The 20,082-nt window shown below is 38.8% G+C and overlaps 2 protein-coding genes across 4 annotated transcripts; one reads left to right on the forward strand and one right to left on the reverse strand.

Moving 5' to 3' along the window:
* The first annotated feature begins 2,050 nt into the window (after window positions 1-2,050).
* Window positions 2,051-6,307, forward strand: si:dkey-106l3.7 (uncharacterized). 3 transcript variants are annotated; one of them, XM_055040765.1, is made up of 7 exons: window positions 2,051-2,094; window positions 2,189-2,843; window positions 4,927-5,076; window positions 5,195-5,333; window positions 5,424-5,545; window positions 5,618-5,715; window positions 5,914-6,307. In XM_055040765.1, exons 1-7 carry the CDS (start codon window positions 2,066-2,068, stop codon window positions 5,999-6,001), a joined length of 1,281 nt encoding a protein of 426 aa, XP_054896740.1. In that variant the 5' UTR covers window positions 2,051-2,065; the 3' UTR covers window positions 6,002-6,307. The 3 variants fall into 3 exon arrangements, with proteins under 3 accessions (XP_054896740.1, XP_054896741.1, XP_054896742.1); XM_055040766.1 differs by having other exon boundaries at window positions 5,424-5,506; XM_055040767.1 differs by having other exon boundaries at window positions 2,189-2,660.
* A 1,317-nt stretch (window positions 6,308-7,624) lies between these two features.
* On the reverse strand, window positions 7,625-17,615 carry rnf208 (ring finger protein 208). Its single transcript, XM_055040537.1, has 2 exons — window positions 16,920-17,615; window positions 7,625-9,758 (listed from the first exon to the last, which is right to left on the reverse strand). The coding sequence occupies exon 2, from the start codon at window positions 8,767-8,769 to the stop codon at window positions 7,993-7,995; it is 777 nt and encodes a 258-aa protein (XP_054896512.1). The 5' UTR covers window positions 8,770-9,758; window positions 16,920-17,615; the 3' UTR covers window positions 7,625-7,992.
* Window positions 17,616-20,082: the final 2,467 nt, after the last annotated feature.

Genomic DNA, 20,082 nt, shown 5'->3' on the forward strand with positions numbered 1-20,082 from the left:
CCGTGGCTCACGGAACCAACTGACGTGAGCTACGAGAACGGAACAAAACAAATTCAAATGAAGCAAACGCGGCCTATTTAGTGTTTCGGGAATGTGACAAACCCGAAGTAATGTTTTAATACACATTTTATCCACTAAAATTAAGGTTGTTAGTTTCTTATTCTTTGGGATGTATTCGGATGTATTAGCAAATCGTTCTAAAACAAAGCTTCAATTTTCTAATAATCTAATAATCTAATATTTTTATGCAAACTTTAAACGGACAGCACCAACAGGAAACCAGTTTGGAAAGAAATGTCTGAAAATTGCTCAACTACGACCCCTGGTGGACTTCGGCTTCAAACAGCAAATAAAGAAAATACATCTGCCTCAAGAATTGAGAATCATATTAGTATTTTTACAAACATTACATTCCGCAGGGCAAATTGGCCAACTTGTTCTCTGAGTTGGTGTGTGTGTGACATATTCAGTACCTGTGAATCCTGGTATTGACTTCCACCACACGTCATCTCTGTTTTCTAGCAGAGGAGCTATGTCAGTGATGTAGTTAAAAATAAAAAAGTTCAAATGACAACTTCTTGTTTTTGAGCAAATTCCCAATTCTTAGTGAACATGTTTGAATTGATGACTTATGCTCTGAATAGTGTTTTAGACCAAATAAAAATGTACAAAATTGGTACATTTAGTACACCAGTAAGTATTCACATGACAAATGAACAAACAACGAGGTTTCATCCAAAGTTTTATCAAACCTTATAGTCCTTCTGGAAAGTAAACTTCTACTTGAATCTCACATTTTTTGCAGTCTGAAATATATATCTACATATATATATATTTCCAAGGATTGCCGAGCTTTTCTGTCTCTGCTTGATAAAAGTAAACACACAGAATTATGCTGCTGCCATCAGAGAAATGGAATGTTCAGGAAAATGTGCAGTGCACATTTTAAAAAAATAATCCCCTTGTGATTCTCTTACCTGGACTGTAAGAGAATCACAGCCCCTCCCCAAACCCAAAGTTACCATAGCTGTCGTAACTGCATCTCAGATTGTAATTTGTCTTGTCCAGCATGTTAGTTTTGGAAGAAAGCCTTTGTACGTTAACAGTTGTTTTCTACTACTGCCTATTGTTTTATGACCAATCACTTCTTTAATCTTCTCCATAACCTTGTCCCTGTTTGCTTTGTTCTTTAAGTTCTTTCAGTAATATTCTCAAACAAACCTCCAATACCTTCATAAAACTGTGATATGTTTAGTGAACTTAAATAAAATATTAAAGAAGTATGGCAATTGGTTACACCACTTCATGGTAATCAGTTTAAAAGGGACCCGGCAAAACATAAGCTGCTCTTTCCAGAATATTGTGTGTTTACAAAAAACTTACTTACTTCACAGTTATGTAGTACTTTGTGTTTGTCTTTCACATAAGACCCACCCATTAAAGTTTGTAGTTTGTTAAATGATGATATGTGCTAAATTTCAAGTGGTCTCAATACTTTTACGAATGAAAATAGCTGGCAAATATGTCCCTCACAAACAGAAACTCGTTTCCTCCATTTAACAATAAAAAACGTTCTTTTTGTTTGTTTTAACAGAATATGAATGAGTCTCTGCGTTGGACCGGATGACGTAACAAGAGTTTAACCTGAGGAATGTCAGTCATGTCAGTGGACAAGAGGGTCAGTTCAGCACATTCCTACAGTTTCTGATAAATCCTGCTTTGTTTACTTTGTAGATTTGACAAAATAGTTTGAACGTTTTCTTTCCCTTGCATGCGACAACGATGTGCTGCCCAGAGAAAAGTATTCAGGATTCTGTAATGCTGTCTAGCTTTTGAGGTACAGATAAGTGACAGATCTCCACAATCTGGTTTCTGTTTGATGTTAGCATTCCTTCTTACAGGCTTCCATGAATACAAAAACTTCCCAGAACCCTGTAAACGGGCTGAGGCTTGTTCATGTTGCATTCTTACAGTTGAAGGGATAAATTAGTCTTCAATTATAGATACAGCTGAATTTCCTTCCTTATTTCTAGTGACGGGTCGTAGCAGGTATCTACATGTAGTGATGTTAAGAGGCGTGGTGAAACAACAGAGGTAGGTCATAGGGAATTTTTTTAACCCTACATTACCGCCTTACCTCTTCAGATTTCCTCACTGTGAGCCTTGCTCACTTTCCATTTGCTTTAAGGAACGACTTGAGGGACAAAGCTGGAACCTTTTCAGAGATGAATTTATACACGAGCTTTAGTAACCTTATGGAGGCTTACGTATATGAGGAGAGAACTCGTCCGGAGTCCCAGTGGAGACGGGATAATACTGATGGGCCTCATGCACCTGTCTCCAACATCGTGGTAAACCCTCGCTCAGAATCTGTTGACTCTGGAGTGGAGTCAGCCACCTGTGAAACACCAAATCCTGCCACAGCTGGTTCTGTGTCAACAGACAACACTGAAATGGATTCATTCCTCCGACAAAGTGACAATTTCGCTCCTGCTTCAACGCCTCAGCCACCTGTTTTCTTGTCTACTTTGTCTTCCTCGTCGTCTTCCTCTCCAAACCTCCGTCTCAGCAGAGCAGAAGAGGCCCCCACAACCTTGAATCTGAAAGGAGAACCAGAACTACAAAGGACTGACTCCAAGAGGTGGAAGCAAGTCTATGAGGTGCTTAGCCAACAGCCTAAAGCGTCTTCCCTACCCAGACAACACACATCTGAGTTAAAAAGGTGTATAAGGTCAGCGAGTTTTAATTTGAGGAGGAGGTTCGACCCACTTGTCCCCAACGGGCAAATGTCAGAAATGGAGAGAAAACCATTTTTAGTAGGCTCTGACAAGCAGATCTCACAGGTACGATTCTTTCAAACTCATGATTCAAACTGTTGTAATCCCTTGGAGTTTAGTTTTAATGCTGGGCAGACTGTGTCACAGTTAAACACAACCTCTTAAATTTGTTTGTGGTGTAGTTTTGGGATTACACACTCATCAGTGTGAATCAGCCTCATGTACCGTCTTGCATTGCTCAAGTTTGACAATGTTACGGGAAAGTCTTCAGTTGAAACGATTGCAACACCTATTCACAAAGTCGCTCCCAAACTTAAGGCAAGCATGTTATTACCAATGCAGGACCTCTTTTATGTTCACGACCTGTCATAGTCCGTGACGGTGGAATGGATGCGAAACCAGTCTAACTAGGTGGGAGCAGACGTGCGCGTAATGAAAACAAGGCGAAGGAAGCTGAAGAGTTTGTCGGGCATGTCTGAACCAGCAGCCAGAGAAAATCAACTGTGATTTGGAATTTGATTCAGAGCTGAGTTAAAATTGGTAACATCAGGAAGTTGTGCTGAAACTATGGGAATAAGTTTTTTTATTTATTTATATGTTAATATTTCAGTCGTAGGGTGTGCGCTTGCAGAGGTTTCCCTTCTGTTGTTGCTGCCTGGCTAAAATAATTGCTCAGCATGAAAAGCAGGAAGATTGCAGAGTGTAGTTCTGTCTTTTATGCTCTTCTGTTGAAGTTATGTTAGCCGATGGCGGTAAACCCAGAAACTTTGTAACTGTATAACTCGATCTCATTCACACTAAAACAAACATGTTTGAAGTTTTTTAAGGAACGCAATCAGATAGTGTGAACCGATAACCGACCTAACTGTGAAAACCTGTTGCTGACACCCTAACTCATGATTCAACTCTGGGAACCAACATGAATGTCTACATTGACCGGTTATGTGAAATGGTCCTTTGCACATTATACAAGCAAATAAAACCTGTCCTGACAGTGAAAACAGAAGTAAATACAAACAAACTACAAACTGGGAAGTTTATTTCGGTCTATTAGATGTTGTCTAATTCATTTTAATTTAATTTAGGAGATAGTGCCAACTCACTTTCTAGACAAATCGATCCAGTTAATATCCAATTAATTAGTCGTCAGCAACAGTGACTTGTTTTGAAGAATCTTACAGAAGGGAAATTATAGACCTTATTCCAGATTCCTCCCTGATATCTGTTTTTGTACTGGTGTATGAATGTATGGTTATTTGTGTGAATGGTTCTGTGAATGAGACTTGTAACTATAATAGCAATATGACTGTTCAGTAGAACCAAAGTGGTTTATAAATATAAAGCCACTTGAAATCCTGCAGATTAATTTTGTGTCAGTAGTTTCAGGCTCCAATTAGATGCTGTTCCTTTCACAATGATTTCTATTACAGTACTGTCAGATTCACTTAATCATTTAATGCCAATTGGTAAGACGTTAGCTATCGAACAAAACCCAGGCATTGCTGCAAGTATTTGATCAAAACTTGGTTCAATCTCTTCTCTTGAGGTGAAATCTGTGGGCATTAAAGACAGTAAGCAAACAAAAATAATAACACAGAACGACTTGGTCAAGGAACCATTAAAGAGAAAAAAAAAGTAAATAATACAATTGTTCTCTAAATAGCACAGTTTGACTCTAAGTGTCTATGCCAGCATTGCTTTCAATTGGAAAGAAAAATACAGAGCAAAATTTTCCGTCTTAGCTTCTGTCTTTCTACATAGAAAGACGGAAGCAACAACAGAATTAAATTATGTTCCTCCAAATTCTTGTTCATTGGTATGTTGTTTTGTCAGTTTTGCTCACTGCTTGTTCTTTACCTTTTCTACTGAAAGCGTTCTTAGACTTAAGTATTTGAATTAGTGCTAAGTGTAATGGCCAAACGGTTTTAGCATAGATAACAGAGCCATCAGATTTTGATGTTTATTCTATAACTGGTTAGAAAACATAAAAATGATTTACAACATAAATCATCTAATTTTCTAAAGGTATTTTTCACCCATTTTGAAACTGGCATCAATATGAATACTGACGGTAGATGTATACAGTCAGCTTTCACGAGATTTATAGTTATCTTTCTATGTTTTTTCCCCCATGGATTTATTTATGCAGAGCTCTGTTGTTGAGGGAAAGGAACTCAGTCCTGGTCTGTGCTACTTGGAATGGGTCTGCCAAAAGATGGAGCTGTATGCCAAACATCAAATGCAAAACCAAGCGATGCAGCCACAGACAGATACTCCCCAGAAACACAAAGAGCAAAAGGTGAGACTTCCAAGGAATTCATATGATAGTCTTTATTTCATAATATGCATTGATTCAGTTCTATATTTAACATAGCAAACTACAACCTTACTTTCTTAAAGCTGTTCTTGTTTTTCAGCATGATGCAGCAGATGCTCAGGCGGACCACCCCAGGCTTGAAAATGCGCAGGAAATTCCCAGTGAACCTCAGCAGCAAAAACCTCACCATTTCCGACAGAGATCAGCCTCGGACTCAACTTTTTCCAAGATGCATTTAAGTAAGGCATCTTTTGCTTCAGTGGTAATATCGTAGTTGTTCTTGTCTGGAAATGAACTGCTGGTTAAGTCAGGGTTTGTGCTTGGTGCAGAAAAGTTTAACTTAAGCTCCAGAGTGAAGCGACAGAGTACGAGTGATCTACGAGAGATAGAGGAGGAAGACGTTTTGCCGATGGTGAGATGTTTGCATAAGCAGCTACTGAAGACAGTGCAGGTGGACTCTACTTCTTGCACTGTATTTCAATTTTCTGCTGTGCTGTAACTCAAGCTTTTGGTACCTTTACAGGAATCCGTAAAAGAAGAATCAAGCAAGAAAAATATAATCCAGAGGCTAAAACTTGGGTCTTTGAGAAGAGTGGCGTCTGCTGTATCAGACAGTAGGAGGTGAGACATTAAACTTTTAAATCGAGATTATTCATGAAATACTGTGAAGAAATACATCCATTGTGATGCAGATGTTGAAACAGAAGTTCTGCTGAGAGCTTTAGCTTATTTATATTTTCATCTCAAGTTTTTATTTTTTTCTTTGGCTTGGTATTTCCAGTGCATGCTGTCAAACTAATGAATGTTTTATCTGTGAAGCACACAGTCGCAGTCTTCAGAGAAAATCACAACCCGCCGACGGCTGAGCCAACTGTTCAGGAGGACAAGGAAAGTGTCGCCTGATTGAATTAACAGTGTCAGTTTCCATTAGCTGATATTTTGTTTTTCTTGCAGAGAAAACAGCCTCAGCATCGAGGTGCTCTGTAAATGACTTCCTAATCTTTCATTATTCAGCAAAATAATGTGTTTTGTATATTAGGCATTTTTGTTTGCTCATAGATCACGTTGAATGCATTACCTTTTAAATTGTTATTTTCAAAATATAAAAACTGTAAATAACTGTTGTGCAGTTATTTTTGTACATTTACAGCTGTGGGATTTATAGAATAATGTTCATTAACACTACTGTTTATTCTGTGAAATAAAAATATCTTTTCCCACAACATAAAGTGTTAAGATTGCTTAACCACATATATATTAGTATTAAATAGGAGGGAAAATAACTTTGATTAGTTGTTTTTTGCAGTGAGATAAAAAAAAATTCAGAAATCAAGATGGGGTTGTGAGAGCACCACAAAATGGTAGTTAGTAGGAAATGTCAGAATATGTACTTTCATTATTTATTTACAGCCTTTGTACTGAGAAGAAACCAAAGAGAATATGCTTAAAAATGACATCCAGGAAGGTTTCCTTATGTATATCCTTGTCGTTAAACATGTATTATACAGTTTCCTTAACGTTCAATATTAGAAACAGGTATTATCTTGTGAAACATGAGATATTAAAAACATGGCAGCATTACCTAGTAGCAAAAATGCCCTGGGTTCAATCTTAGTCTGGGGTTTTGCTATACAGAGTCTGCATGTTTCCCTGTTCAAGCATGGATTCTATCTGGGTACTCCTGGTTCCTCCCAGAGTCCAAAAACAGGTTATGTTTGTTAGGTTAAACGGTTCCTCTAATCTGTCAGTAGGTATGAGGGTGTGCATGCATTGTTGTTTGTTTTGTCTGTCTCTGTGTTGTCCTGTGAATGACTGATGACTTGTTCAGGGTGTTCACCATCTCGCTGGGTATGGCACAGAGAACCGCCTATCTTTAGTTGCCTGTAAATATTAGCAGGAACTGACAATGAATGAATGTACATTGCCATCTTATTATATAATAAAATGCCTCCGAGGTCAAAGAAGGTTAAAGGATTGGCACAAAACCTCCTGTGGGAGACAACTATTTTTTGTGCGCAAAGAAATTAAGTACAAAACAATGAAAGCTGTGGTAGGAGAAAAATGACAAGCACCCAAATAATTCATGGACTTGAATTAGTTAAATTCAGTGTCATAAAATCACCCAAACCCATTTGTTGTCCAAATAAGTCATACTTCCCATTGGACTTTGATTAAAAATAATTCAGGAAAATGTAGATTGAGCTCATATAACACCAATTCTGGAATTAAATGCAATTATTCAGACACCTGACAAGGAAGCCTCAAAAGTCCCTTTTGGAGGAGTTGGAAAATGTTGCAGGTGGTGCAGCACGGTAGGGTTTCCATCCAAGAGCTCACGTTTCAGTAAAAGTAACTATAAAACAAAGATCTCAGGTTACACAGACTATAGTAACATATTTAAGTGGCTCTTTATGAACTTACATTTCCTTTAAATGCCCACAAGTGCATTATTAGAAGTATTTGATAGTTTTGTTCTACAGCTTTCTGCAATTAATATATTTCAGAGCACTGAAAAAAAAGGCCACTCGCAGATATTTTTGTCATTTATTTAATTTTTATTCTCCTAGGTTGGGGGGACATACCTCCCCTGGCATTCCCATGTAAAGAGATGTCATGACAAACACATCCAACCAAATGAGAGACAGTGAATATTTTTCCAGTCCATACATAAAATACATTTATTTACTTCGTACTGGATCACCAGCATCCATAAGTCCCACACAGTATTCATCTGTATTAGTAAATATAGAGCGATAACATCTATGAAGGGATTTATTTACTGTACATGTGAGAGAGAGGGGCTTGGCAGAAAGGGTTTAGCTTATAGATGAAAAGAGTGGTGTTGGTGGGGAGCAGCATCAAGTCTTATCTGCAGTGTCCTCACCTCCTCCCTCTTGTCTACATGATGCCACAGGAGGACAACGGGTTGGCAATCTGGCAGGTGCAGGCTGACTGGCAGTATTGACGCACAGTCTGGTAGCAGCTGCGGTCGGCCTCCCCGCCCCACTGCACGGGCCCATTGGGGTCGGAGGGCAAGCGGCTCAGAATGCTGGTGTTGATGGCCAGAGCAGCGAGGCCATAGTCAGTGAACAGCACCGTTTCGCGTCGACATGTGGGGCAGGAGATGAACTTGTACTTGGGACATGATTCGTAGAGGATTTGCAGGCACTCCTCACACACCGAATGCAGGCAGGAGAGGATCCGCGGACGCTTCCCCGCAAAGTTGTATGTGTGACCACAGGTGGGGCATTCCAGGGGCTCACACGGCATGACGGGGCCTGAAGATGAGGACGAGGAAGTGGAGGAAGAAGTGGAGGAGGAACGGAGCACGTACTGGTTGACTATGACGTCTTCCATCTTGTAGTGGAACTGGTGGTAGCAGATTTCATTGGCACTGGTTTTGCGCTGCGCCAGGAAGCTATGTTCCCTGCGCATCAGTGGGGCCGGAGGGGACACCATTGGCCTGGGAGATGGTGCTATGTCCAGTGTCAGGTCACTGCAGGCCTGGTTGACAATAATTTCACCCTCACCACCACCATCCCACGCCACTCTCGGAGCAGGGGCATACCGAGGTTGGGTGACTGGAACAGGGCACTCTCTGGGAAACTTCTCTGATTGGATGATCTTGACCGTGTCCATGGGGATGGCCAGCGGCTGACGCCTGAGGCAGGACATTCGCAAGGCTTTGGAGTTCTGAGATAGATGGGCTGTAGCTCTAATCAGCGCTGGACACTCCTTGCTCTTGTACAAGGGGAAGAAGATTAATATCCTCCTTTGAAGTCAGCCAGTAGACGGGACATGGGGACGGATGGATGCCTCCATGTTCCCTTCAAAGATTTCCCCTTCAAGGTGCTTCTGTCAGTCTGAGTGTCAATGAATGAAAGAACTCAGCCAACACTACATGTACCTCAAATTCTGCAACAGCAAACCTATTACAATATAAATTATTGTGTATTATTTAACAGTCTAGTTCACAGAACTTGATAAATATTGACTATATGCAGTCAGATTTTTGTGATTTAACAGTACATAGGTTGGTGTTCCTGTGTTCTCTCTGATATCTACAAAGTACACAGGAGTTGTAAATACTTCAGCACTAAGATATGTTTTCAGTTACTGCACCAAGATGGTCAATACACATACATACACAACACAGGTTAAGAATTTTTAAATTCACTCAGTATGTTGACTACAAGCAGTTCATAAAGGTCCAAAAGTATTTCCTGGCATTTTATCCTGTGACTTGCAAAAGGAAACCCATTTTTCCTCACTTAAACAACTTTTGAACTTTGTGTTTTTGGCTATGTCAGATGTTGACTTGAGTGCTTAAGAAATATAAAAAACAAAAAACAAAAAGAAAGAATGCCTGTCTGTCTGTCTCTCTGCTGTTGGTCCAGTTGGATCAGAATGCCTTGTTTTACCCCTTTTCTTAGTTTCTTGAGAGCAGTAGGGAGGAGGTCTTTTTTGGAAGTGTTGTATAATGCTCCAGAGATGTGTTGGAATGGCTCTTTGAATTTTTCAGAGGTGGGATTGACAAACGTCTTTGTATTTGAACTCTCAGACAGTCATCATAACAATGGAGAAGGGAAAATAGCAGTTTTACAGATTCCTCTATGGTGTGTTGTTTCCTTTTTCAGTGTGACAGATTCCTTTGGTCCCTTTATCTGTAAAAAGTGAAAAGTGAAAAAGTGTTAGTTCTAGTTTTTTTTAAAAAACAACATATTGACAAAGTGTTTTAAACCTTTTTGAAAGATATTATGTTGCAATTCCAAAAATTACTGTATTTTGCATGACCAATAAATTAGTTCGTAATTGTAAAGAGGAGGGAAAAATAATAAATGTAATTTATTACATGAATAAAATCAAAAAAGTCCGGCTCTCTTTCCTTTGATTCCTCTACATAAAATTTAGTTCAATCAATAACTTTCAGAAACCACATAAAATGTTCCAAGTTTTAACTCCACAAAGCACCAAAATTATAGAAAAGTGTTTGATTTTACAAATTTTTCCTTCTTTCTTTGAAATTTAAATTTTTGGAAGATGAAACCGTCATGATCAATAAAAATTGTGACAATTTTGAAATGGTTTGTAGTAACTTAATATGGTTTGTTTTTGATTTTACAACTCACACCTGCTTTTTGACATATCCACATTGTACCATATTTAGTAGTTAAAATAGGGTAAATAGCGTCCCTAACTAAAAAAAAACTGCAATTCAATTTCGTCTTCTCCTGTTCAGCCACAAAAACACATGAGTGCTTTCAATTATTTTTTGTCAAAAAATAAAAAAAGTAAAATAAGATAAAAATAAAGGCTCTAAAGATCAAAATATTTAATTTTTAATAATTTGTATTAAGCTTGGGATTCTCTATTCTTTACTTGATAACTCCATGGTTTATAGATTTCGAAGTATCGTTGGCCTAAGTTATTCCAGAAGCCACAAAACAACAGTGAGACAACACTATTCCACACTCCACAAAAGATACTCCAGACCTGACAACTTTTCAGGCACATTCAAGATGAATAATTTGCAATTAAGACTCAAAACTGGAAAGTTTTGTTTGAAAAAATACAGACTCTTTCAATAAGAACTAAATCAGACCCCTGCCTATATCTGGAGGAGTGGACATCACTGGACATCTTTTTTAAATCTTCCTTCCACTTGAAAATTATGGGTTACTTTGTTGTTGGTTTTGCTCATGAAAACATGAAAATGTGACTGCTATACAAGCAACTGTAAATACATTGAATTTCCTGATTGACTGAACTTCTTTGTTTTATTGCCTCATACTGTAGGTATCCAGCAACATTTAATTAATTAGGGGAAAAGCTTTTGTCCCATTTCCTGTTCCATCTTGGCCTCTGCTCAGGTTTGCCTCTTTAAATATGAGAGATAATAACCATGGAGCTACACTCTGGGAGGCAGTCCTAGGGAGCATGCCGATCTATTGACACGGCACGTGACATTAATTTGCTGCCAAGTCTGAAGATTATAATCACAAACTGGCCAGGGTTGATCTGAAGTAGTGTTAAAGGGTAATTGCTTTGTGTATTTCCTTCTTCTGTCAACAAAACGGAAACAAGTAGAATGAAAACAAAAGACATTTTCCTATGACGAAATGTCCAGTGACTATTGTAAGCATGTGTATCAAGGCACAGCAAGCTCTGAGATGAGATAATTTTACTATTTAATTTGACTCTATAGGATAAATTATAAAGCAGCGCTTCATCTTCTGGTTGCAAGAGGTTTCTTGCACAACACAGACAAAGTTTGTCATATGTCCGTTACAGAACTGACGAATGCCTGGCTACCTCAGCATACAACCCCACAAATTAACCAGAAAACAACATCTTTTTATACTTCAGCTACATATACACAATATTTCTCAGTTTTAGTTTTTTATGTGTATAATACACTTTTAAATAAATCGGATTTCAGAGATTTTATTTCTCTTGAAAACATTTTGGTCTATTAATTTTTTGTTCCTTTAGAAACCCATAATAAAAAACACATGTATATTTTATTGAATGAGTCATTAACTTGAAATAAAAAACCCCAAAAAACTAAATGTTTCCTTTTTGGAGGGTGTTGAGAACAAATTGGTAGATTAATATATTATGGTATAGTCATTTGAAAAATCAGCAGTCCTGTTGTTTGTCAGTTCAAAATGTAGCATCCAGGGCTAGAAAAAGATGTGTTTTTAATACATGCTCCATTTCATCTGTTTGTGATGAATTAGTACATGGAACAGCAACTTGAGAATGTTGAGAAGAAACATCGCCTCCTTTTACCTTTTTGTTTCTCTTTCTTTGACCACAAAGAAAGACATTTTATTTACATTTTTTTTTTATTATTTTGTATTTAGAAGTGTAATTCAAACGTCCATTTATTGCTCTTGCTTTTCTCTACTGAGAAAATTCAGGAATTAAACATGGTTATGAACCCAGACGTTTACTTTTTATCTTACTATTCTAATAAGTAAGGTCTGTGAAGATGCAGTTGATGTATTTTTCCACACTGTGTTGAAAGGGCTGGTAATTGTGACATAGTTGTGGTCCTACACTTGCATTTCTTCCTGTTTGTTGTCAACATCCAGCCATCTCATACAAACTGCTCTGGTTTTGCTTGTGACATGCGTGGGAAGAGGTCACAATCTGTGCGGAGTGTTTGTGTCATACTCTGAGTGGGCAAGTGAAAAAATAACGAACGTTCAGATGAACATTTTTGACTTGACCAAAACAATGACTGCCGGATAGCGAATGACACGATTCCCATTCTATGCTCAGCTGTCGACAGCGATGATTCATTATGCAAAAAAAGAGACACGCAGTGAGCAGAGGAGGTAACCTACATAGTGACGAAGAGAGACAAAAAAGACAGTAGAGATGAAAACCAGCGCAGGTCCTGCCGTCTATTTATGGTTTGTTTAGCTGCACACTTCTCTGTGGTTTCCTGCCCCCAACCTTTGCTGAAAAGTCACACTGAGCGAGAAAGATGTCCCCCTTTCTCAACAGACAGAAGTGCTTTGTGATGAAGTAAGCCACATTTGACAGCTTCTCCTTTCCCCCTCATTTCTTCATTAGTCTGTTGACATATTTGTTCACTCAGGCATAAACTGCTGTTTGCAAGCTCCACTCGGAATTTCACCAATCATTGTCGCTCACAAAATGCAACCAAGCAGCAGTCCAGTGCTGGAACGCTTCCCCAAAATAGCCTGTTTCCCTCTCATCCTCTGGTGCACACCGTGTGCAGGGCACACAGAGGAAGCTTTCATGCACATTTTATGAGGCTGAGCAGAATATCTAAGCATGTAACATGACTTTTCTGTGGCTTTACCATCTTGTATGTGTTTAGGATGAAGATAAAGTGATACAGTACAAGTGAAGTTATCTTTTTTAATCATGAATAAAACGTGATGTCTACGAGAGATTCATTGATCGGTTCTTTTTTATCAAATTGTTTCAGTTTTTGTCCTACTGACTGGAGTTGATCAATGAAAAACTGGCCAATTCATGAATTGAATACATAATGTTGTTATGCATGCCAATAACAATATTGGCACTGAATGCTAATGTTGTTATTAGCTGTTAACATTTAAAACATTTTGACAAGAAAGACTGGTAAATTGCTTTGAGGTTTGATTCCATTTGAGGCAGAAAACTCTTCAAATTTAAAGCTTTGATTAGATTTATTGATCAGTATGGCTTTATACAAACTTAAGTGTGGCTATAGCTCCTCTTTATGTCTGAATTTCCATTTGACTTGAATCTAAAATCTGTACTAAAACTAGATGCTGGATTAAATTTGAGGTCATTTGTCATGTGGGTGTTAATTTGACACACAACTCCCACCTTCAGGATGGAGAAAACAGATTCGCCCACAAGGCAAGAAAAACTCAGGATCATATTTACAAATACAAGTGAGAGTTGCAGGCCCCTCACATTGTTCTGCAAACCCAAAAGTTAATACTCAAATATTCCCGCAGGATGCTCAGGCGACAAATTCAGTTTTCAGAGGCCGCACCCCATAATAGCAAAGGTTTTACTCTCTGTCGTACCTTCAGAGGGATTTGAAACATGGGTTTTGATGTTATTGATGAGTATTAAAGAATTTGTAAAACTGAAAAATTACCAGAACTCTGAACTAAATTAAGAATTTGGATTTATTTCAATTGAGTTGCAGAAATTAAAACTTTGTGGCTAATTTTGTCCATTTTTCTGAGCTCCCATTTTTATTATATGTGACTGATTTTAGCTTGATTTGAACTTCTCTTTTTTAAAAATAGAATTAAAAAATATAGGAACAGCAATACAATGATTACTTTAGAACAAAGACAGCATGACCATGAAAGTGACATTTTAACTTTCACCATTTCACATTAGCAATTAGAATCAATAGCATTACTAAAACAGCAGTCTTCCCCATTTTTCTTTCAAAACTCTGAAGTATAAAAAAAACTTCCAAATCTAGTATGTTTCTCATCAGGAATTAAAACCTCAAAATTCTAAGTTATAAAACACATTTTTTGCATTTGATGTAGCCTTCCTGTTGTCTGTTGAAGGCTTAGTTTTATCTTACAATCTCTTCTTACAGTCTGAGATCTTCAAGTCTGAAGAATTGTTGTTGGTTCCTCAGAGACATCTTAAGATCAGAGGTGATAAATCTTTCAGAGTTGTGGTCCTTGGATTGTAGATTGGTTTGCCTTCATCTTTGCAACATCTTAATTCAGTTGAGACTTTTACAAACCACTTGAAAACTCATTTATTCTGACTTTTAAATATTTCTTTGCTGTGTAACGTCAAAGCTATTCTTTATTTTGATTTCTCATCATTTGTTATTTGTTTTCATTTTGAACCACTTTGAGGTTTTTGTCCTATGACAGGAGTTGTGTAGAAAAACAAGTTTACTTACTCACTTAGTAATATCTCCAAATCTGAAAAGAATATCTTCTCTTAATTAGCTTCTTACGTTTCTGTGTCTCCTGATTTGATTTCAAAAGACCTCACTGATTCTGCAATTAGCTATCTTTGAGTTTTCTTACGTAACTGCGCCAACACTGAAGAGTATTGTTTGTTGTATGAAGCAATCAGTGACTGGAAGAATATCAGATTTTTGTGTTTTGTTACTATTATTATTATTGAGGTCAGATGGGATCAAATGGTTGCATGTCTACATGTTAAATAGATGAATACAAACAGTTTGTTAAAATAAATTGTTTGTAATTATGCCTAATATTTTGTTAATAAAGCCAGCAGACAGCTTGGGAACCCATTGAGTCTGAGAGAAGCAAAGCAGCTAAAATTTCCCAATAATTTGGTCATGGTGGGGGGTTAGGGTTAGGATTAGGCTTTCTGATGGGTCAGCTTCAGTGCTGCTTCCTCCTAGTCGATGAAGGATTATATAAAGAGCTCATCTCTGTACATCCTGTAAATGGCCGCAGCTCTCCACAGCGTTTTACTGGGTCCACACCATCGTAGGTCATCTTCCAGCAAGAGGAATTATTACTAATGAAATCACTTCAGGCATTTGACCTCGACAAGAAGGAGGAGGAACTGACCACATGGATGTCGGAGGAGTCAGTCTCAGCTGCAGATTCCTTATACAATTAAAGACACACAGAGTTGCATTCACACATGCACACACACATCCGCCCTAGAACATTCTTACCCTCAGACAACTCCATCATGTACAGAGCACCACCCTTTTACATTCCTCTAGAGACACACAATCTGATAGCAAACTGATGGGAGACAATAAAAAATGAATATTTTTAAATGCGCCAGCATGCGAGGGAGCAGGGGGAAAGAAACGCCAAGCAGCATTCTTTTTGATAAAGAAAACACCACACACGTTCCCTCGAGACTTTCACACACATTCATTCACATCCATAGCTCTGCCCCAGTCAGCTCTATCACACAAGACGGAGCCCACCTGTGTGGATGGGAGCCTGTGTCAGGGCACCATGTTCTGAATGAGTCATCGATAGGAGTGCGCATGAGTATGTCGTCTCCCTATCAATCAATTATCCACAGAAAACTGTGTTGTTTTTTTTGTTTGTTTTTTTATCACAGTGTCATCCTGGACGGAGCAGAGGATATGGGTATTCATGCCCCTGATGCAAGATGCCTGCAGTATGCCATGTATCTTAGCTATGAGGACATTTGAATTTGTTCTCAAACAATTTTCTGGGGAAGAAAAAAATGTCAACAAATCTCTTCCCTGACCTATGTGAGCTATAATGCTGCGTGTCGGCATTATGTAACATGTAATGACCTGAGCAGGATAAATCTCATGATTTACTTCATGTTTTCCCATCACTGGATATTATTAAATTCCGATGATGAGCAGGACTGACGTTATGCTAAAGGTGTATCACCCTTTGCCCTCTTGGCGATTTTTCATACTTCCACTGTATAATGGCGTCCAATGTTTATGTTTTTATCTTGCAGAGGTGTTGATTTGAATAACAGTCTGCTGTCATTCATGGCAGCAGACATCGGCCATTTTGCTTCCAATTCATTACAGCCAATTGCTCTTTGTTCTCGCCTGTGTTGCTCCCACACCGACATGGCAGAGCTGCACATGCTGCTAAAAAAAAAATAAAAGCATGAACAACGCATCCCTCTTCCTGACACAGAGCTCATTGAAGATTTATGAGGCAAAGTGCCCAGGCTTTTCAATAACGGCTGCGGCTTGATCGATGAGGGGAAATAATTAAGGATGTCTCGACACAATTTTAAAGTGGACGGCATTTGTGAGACTTTGCAGAGGCAAACTGCTCGAGTCTTCATGCAACGAAGCAGCTGCTGTCGCACACGGCTTTGCACAAATGGGAGGGGTGCAGTTTAGATGAAGCAGCAGTTATGCAATCACAGCGTGGTGCACAGGACGCTCTCACTGCAGCGCCGATGCTTGGCCATTATCGAGATGTGGCTGCTGAAAAATACAGAAAAGACCATTGCTTCCCCCTCAGCCTTTCTATCTGCCTGGGCAGACATCTGGCAAATGTCACAGAAACCCATAGGAAACTCTCTTGCCACTATCTACAACCACACTCACACATGAGCCATCTCAAGTCATCGTTTCCGTCTGATAGGTTTTTCATCTCTGCCGACAAGAAGCTGTGGCTTGGTGGGCGTGAATGGTTTGTCTTCACTTTTACATCAGCGTGAGCATAATGCCTTCGTCCCAGATCGACATGATGAAACATCTGAACAAAACATGGCAATGACAAACCAAAACAGAACACAGAAAGCCTCCTTCTTTCCCATGTTTGTACTCATCTTCACATTGAAAGAGATGTAAAGCTTTGCCTCATTCTCACCTGTCCGCTTTATGTGGTTGTCATAGTCCAGTTGTTTGCTGCCTCAACAAGCTGTTTGTGTTGGATGACAAACTGCTTTGCCTTCTTTGTTGCCTGGGTGAGGATGCTTTCTTCCACTCTCCTGTCCGTCTCTGTTCTCAGAGCACCAACAACATGGAGGAAATGTTAAGATGGAGGAAGCTGTTGCAAGGTGGACACATCAGTCTGCTTTCATCAAGCTCAGCATCATCGGCTCTTTGGTCTCGTTCTTCACTCTTCCAGTCTTTTTCCTTGGAGTTGGCGCTGAAATCTCTCTTCCCGTGTCCTTTTCTCCATCCCAGTTTGTCTGCTTCTAATCACACATCATTTATCTTATTTTGAGCTAGGACCCAAGCTTCTTCTAACTCTCAATTGTCGCCCCACTATGTCCTCCTTTCTTATCACTGCCTCCTTCTTCTCGTCTTCAGGTGAGCCTCTGTCTTCTCCTTCTCTCTCTCCCCTGCTGTCATCCCTCAGCTGCCGTTCATTACTGCTCTTTCTCCTGCACAGTCCGCTCAGTCACACATGCGCAGTGTTCTCACAAATGCATACATGCGCACACACACACAGACACACACATAGCGCTCTGTCTCCTCTGTGCTTCTGGCTCAGTCCTTATTCATGTAGTTTATTCTGCCTGCCTGCCTGCCCCCTCCTGCCTGCCTCTCTCTTTTTCTCACTGCAGCACTCACTGCAGTGCCTCTGCAGGCGGGATCACGTTTGCTCGTTGCCAGAGAAAATACTTCAGCCAATCAGGATGGTACTACCCACCCCCATCTAAATACACAAATGCATACACACACACACACACACACACACAAACCCTTTCTGAGATGCAAAAAGAAAACAAAAGCAATGAATCATACTTTATATGCTGGCATATGGTAAAGCAGCACCAGCCAGGCACGTGGAGAGCTTCAGATAGGAGACACACAAGCTTACCACCAAACGGGGTTTGTATCAGACTGGACAGATTGGAAAACAGACCCAGCATCTCCATCACATACAGCATTTATCCTTCCCAAAACATGAAACAAAATTTCTCAAAAACCTCAAACCAGCACCCTAAGCTCTTCTCGCAGATCCAAACATGCGGGGATGTTGCATAACGAGGATTTTGTTACGTTTTGTATCCGCTCAAGAAGCTTTAACACCGACAAAACAAATAATCCCGAGATCAAAGCGTAATAAAAAACGCACCAGAATTAAAATATGTGAACATCGGTTGCATAATTTCATGAGCGACTGGAAAACTGAACATCAGTTCAGAGTTTCAGCAGTCAGTACAATGAATTGGTTCTATAAGTTGCTCAGATGTTATGGGGGAAGGGACACAGCACACACCCATCATTGCTGTAGCATGCAGAAGGGCTCTCAAATGATTTTTAGTGAGAACTATCCCTAACCTCAACCCTTTTTTCTGTTTTTAGAAATGTGGTTGTTCTTATTATTATCAGAACAACCACATCAAATACAGCATGTCTCCTGTATCAGTGTTGGGCAATAGTTACAGAGAAACAGGAAAGCAATACCACAAAAACAACTTTTTGACAGACTCATGGTTGCAACACTTTACTTGATCATTAAATGTTTTGTGGGAGGAATTTTACTCTCAGTTGTAGTTGTAGGATATATTGATCCTGCTTGGATAAATTGCTGTTGTCAGGGCTTTCTGATGGACATTCCTTTACATTGCGCATTTGACAGACCAAATTCAGCCAAAGCTTTAACTTCCTAAATTACATGAGTTACACCAATACTACCTCAAGTATAACATCAAATTTTGTGTCATTAGGCCACTAAATATGTGTCCAGAATTAAGGACATTAGTGCTGAGTGCGTTTGTAAAGTGTAATCTGGCTTTCTATATTAGTTTTTTGGATAATCTGGAGTTTCACCCCACATTGTTTCAGGACTCTTTTAATTGTCTGTAAAGACACATTCGCACCAGCTTTTTTACCACATGAAATTGGGCCAAAAATATCATTCTTCAGCCAGAAAGAATTAGGTTTAGAAGTATTTTTTTATTCAACCAAGAAGTTTGTTTCTGTGAAAATCAGACTGACAGAAAAGTACCAGATGTTTTGCACAAATACAAATATGTGTACACCCACGACACCTACATAGTTGCTTTGTGGTGACTACAATCAAGATGGCAGCAAAGTTAAAGCTAATCCTGTCTAGGAGCGTAGTGTTGGGTGTAACAGCAGGAAATGTGGTTTTATTTGTAATTATTCTTACACAGCAAAATTATTTATGTCTTCAAATCAACTCAGCTGATAATAGTTTTGTTATCTTGATGTGCCTGAACATATAATCTGTGATGGCCTCAGAAGTTTAAGAATAGCTCCTGAACTGGAACAAAATGATGCTGAATAATGCTGATCAGTGGATGGATATTACAGAGAGGGCAATATGGATGCCCTGTAGTGAGATTTAGTTACCAGTAGGAGGTGCTGGTGTGTCAGTTCTCTTTGTCATGCAATTCTGTACGTATAATGTAAACCTTTAATTGCTCTGGGCTATTTATCAACATTTTTACAGTAGCTTCATTCAGGCGTTCACTGTACTGTAGCATAGCCTGTGGCATTTTATAAACAACTGTGAACATTTTAACTAAATGTCCCTGCACATTTATGGATGTGTTTTAATTTTTATAAATGTTTTAAAGTCTAGAAAATGCTTCATATTCATCAAATGTGCTAAATATAAAAACAGACATATTACAGGCTACAAGACTGGCTGCAAATTATGCAGGTGTGACAACATTTTTCTCACAGGAAAACAAAGAAAATATGTATTTGTTCTTTTACGATTGAGTTCCAGAAAACAAGACATTCCTGGTTAATTAATTTAGTTAGCCATAATAAAAGCAGAGTTTTACCTGTTGTCAAGAATACTTTTTGAAGCTCACCTTTACCATTTTGAGAGTGCAATCTATTTTCTCTGTACAGTGGTTACAAATTAAGAAAAGTGACTAAGTAGTTTGGATTCCTGTTGAACAAGTGTTTCTTAACTTCCTGACAGCACACAAAAGCGTTGCGGGACACAAAAAGGTTCCTGTCAAGTTTTAAATCTTCTTCCTCTGAAACTGCATAAATAAGTCAAATGGTTAATTGCTGAATTGATAAAAACTTTTTATTAC

The sequence above is a fragment of the Poeciliopsis prolifica genome, unplaced genomic scaffold (genome assembly GCF_027474105.1).
Source record: "Poeciliopsis prolifica strain line A6 unplaced genomic scaffold, Auburn_PproV2 SCAFFOLD015, whole genome shotgun sequence".
In the NCBI taxonomy this organism is placed as follows: Eukaryota; Metazoa; Chordata; class Actinopteri; order Cyprinodontiformes; family Poeciliidae; genus Poeciliopsis; species Poeciliopsis prolifica.

Coding starts and splice junctions, on each gene's coding strand:
- si:dkey-106l3.7 (XM_055040765.1), top strand. CDS start 2,066: ATGTTAAGAGGCGTGGTGAAACAACAGAG. Junction 2,844..4,926: donor CTGACAAGCAGATCTCACAG/GTACGATTCTTT, acceptor TTATTTATGCAG/AGCTCTGTTGTTGAGGGAAA. Junction 5,334..5,423: donor TTTTTCCAAGATGCATTTAA/GTAAGGCATCTT, acceptor TGCTTGGTGCAG/AAAAGTTTAACTTAAGCTCC.
- rnf208 (XM_055040537.1), bottom strand. CDS start 8,769: ATGTCCTGCCTCAGGCGTCAGCCGCTGGCCATCCCCATGGACACGGTC.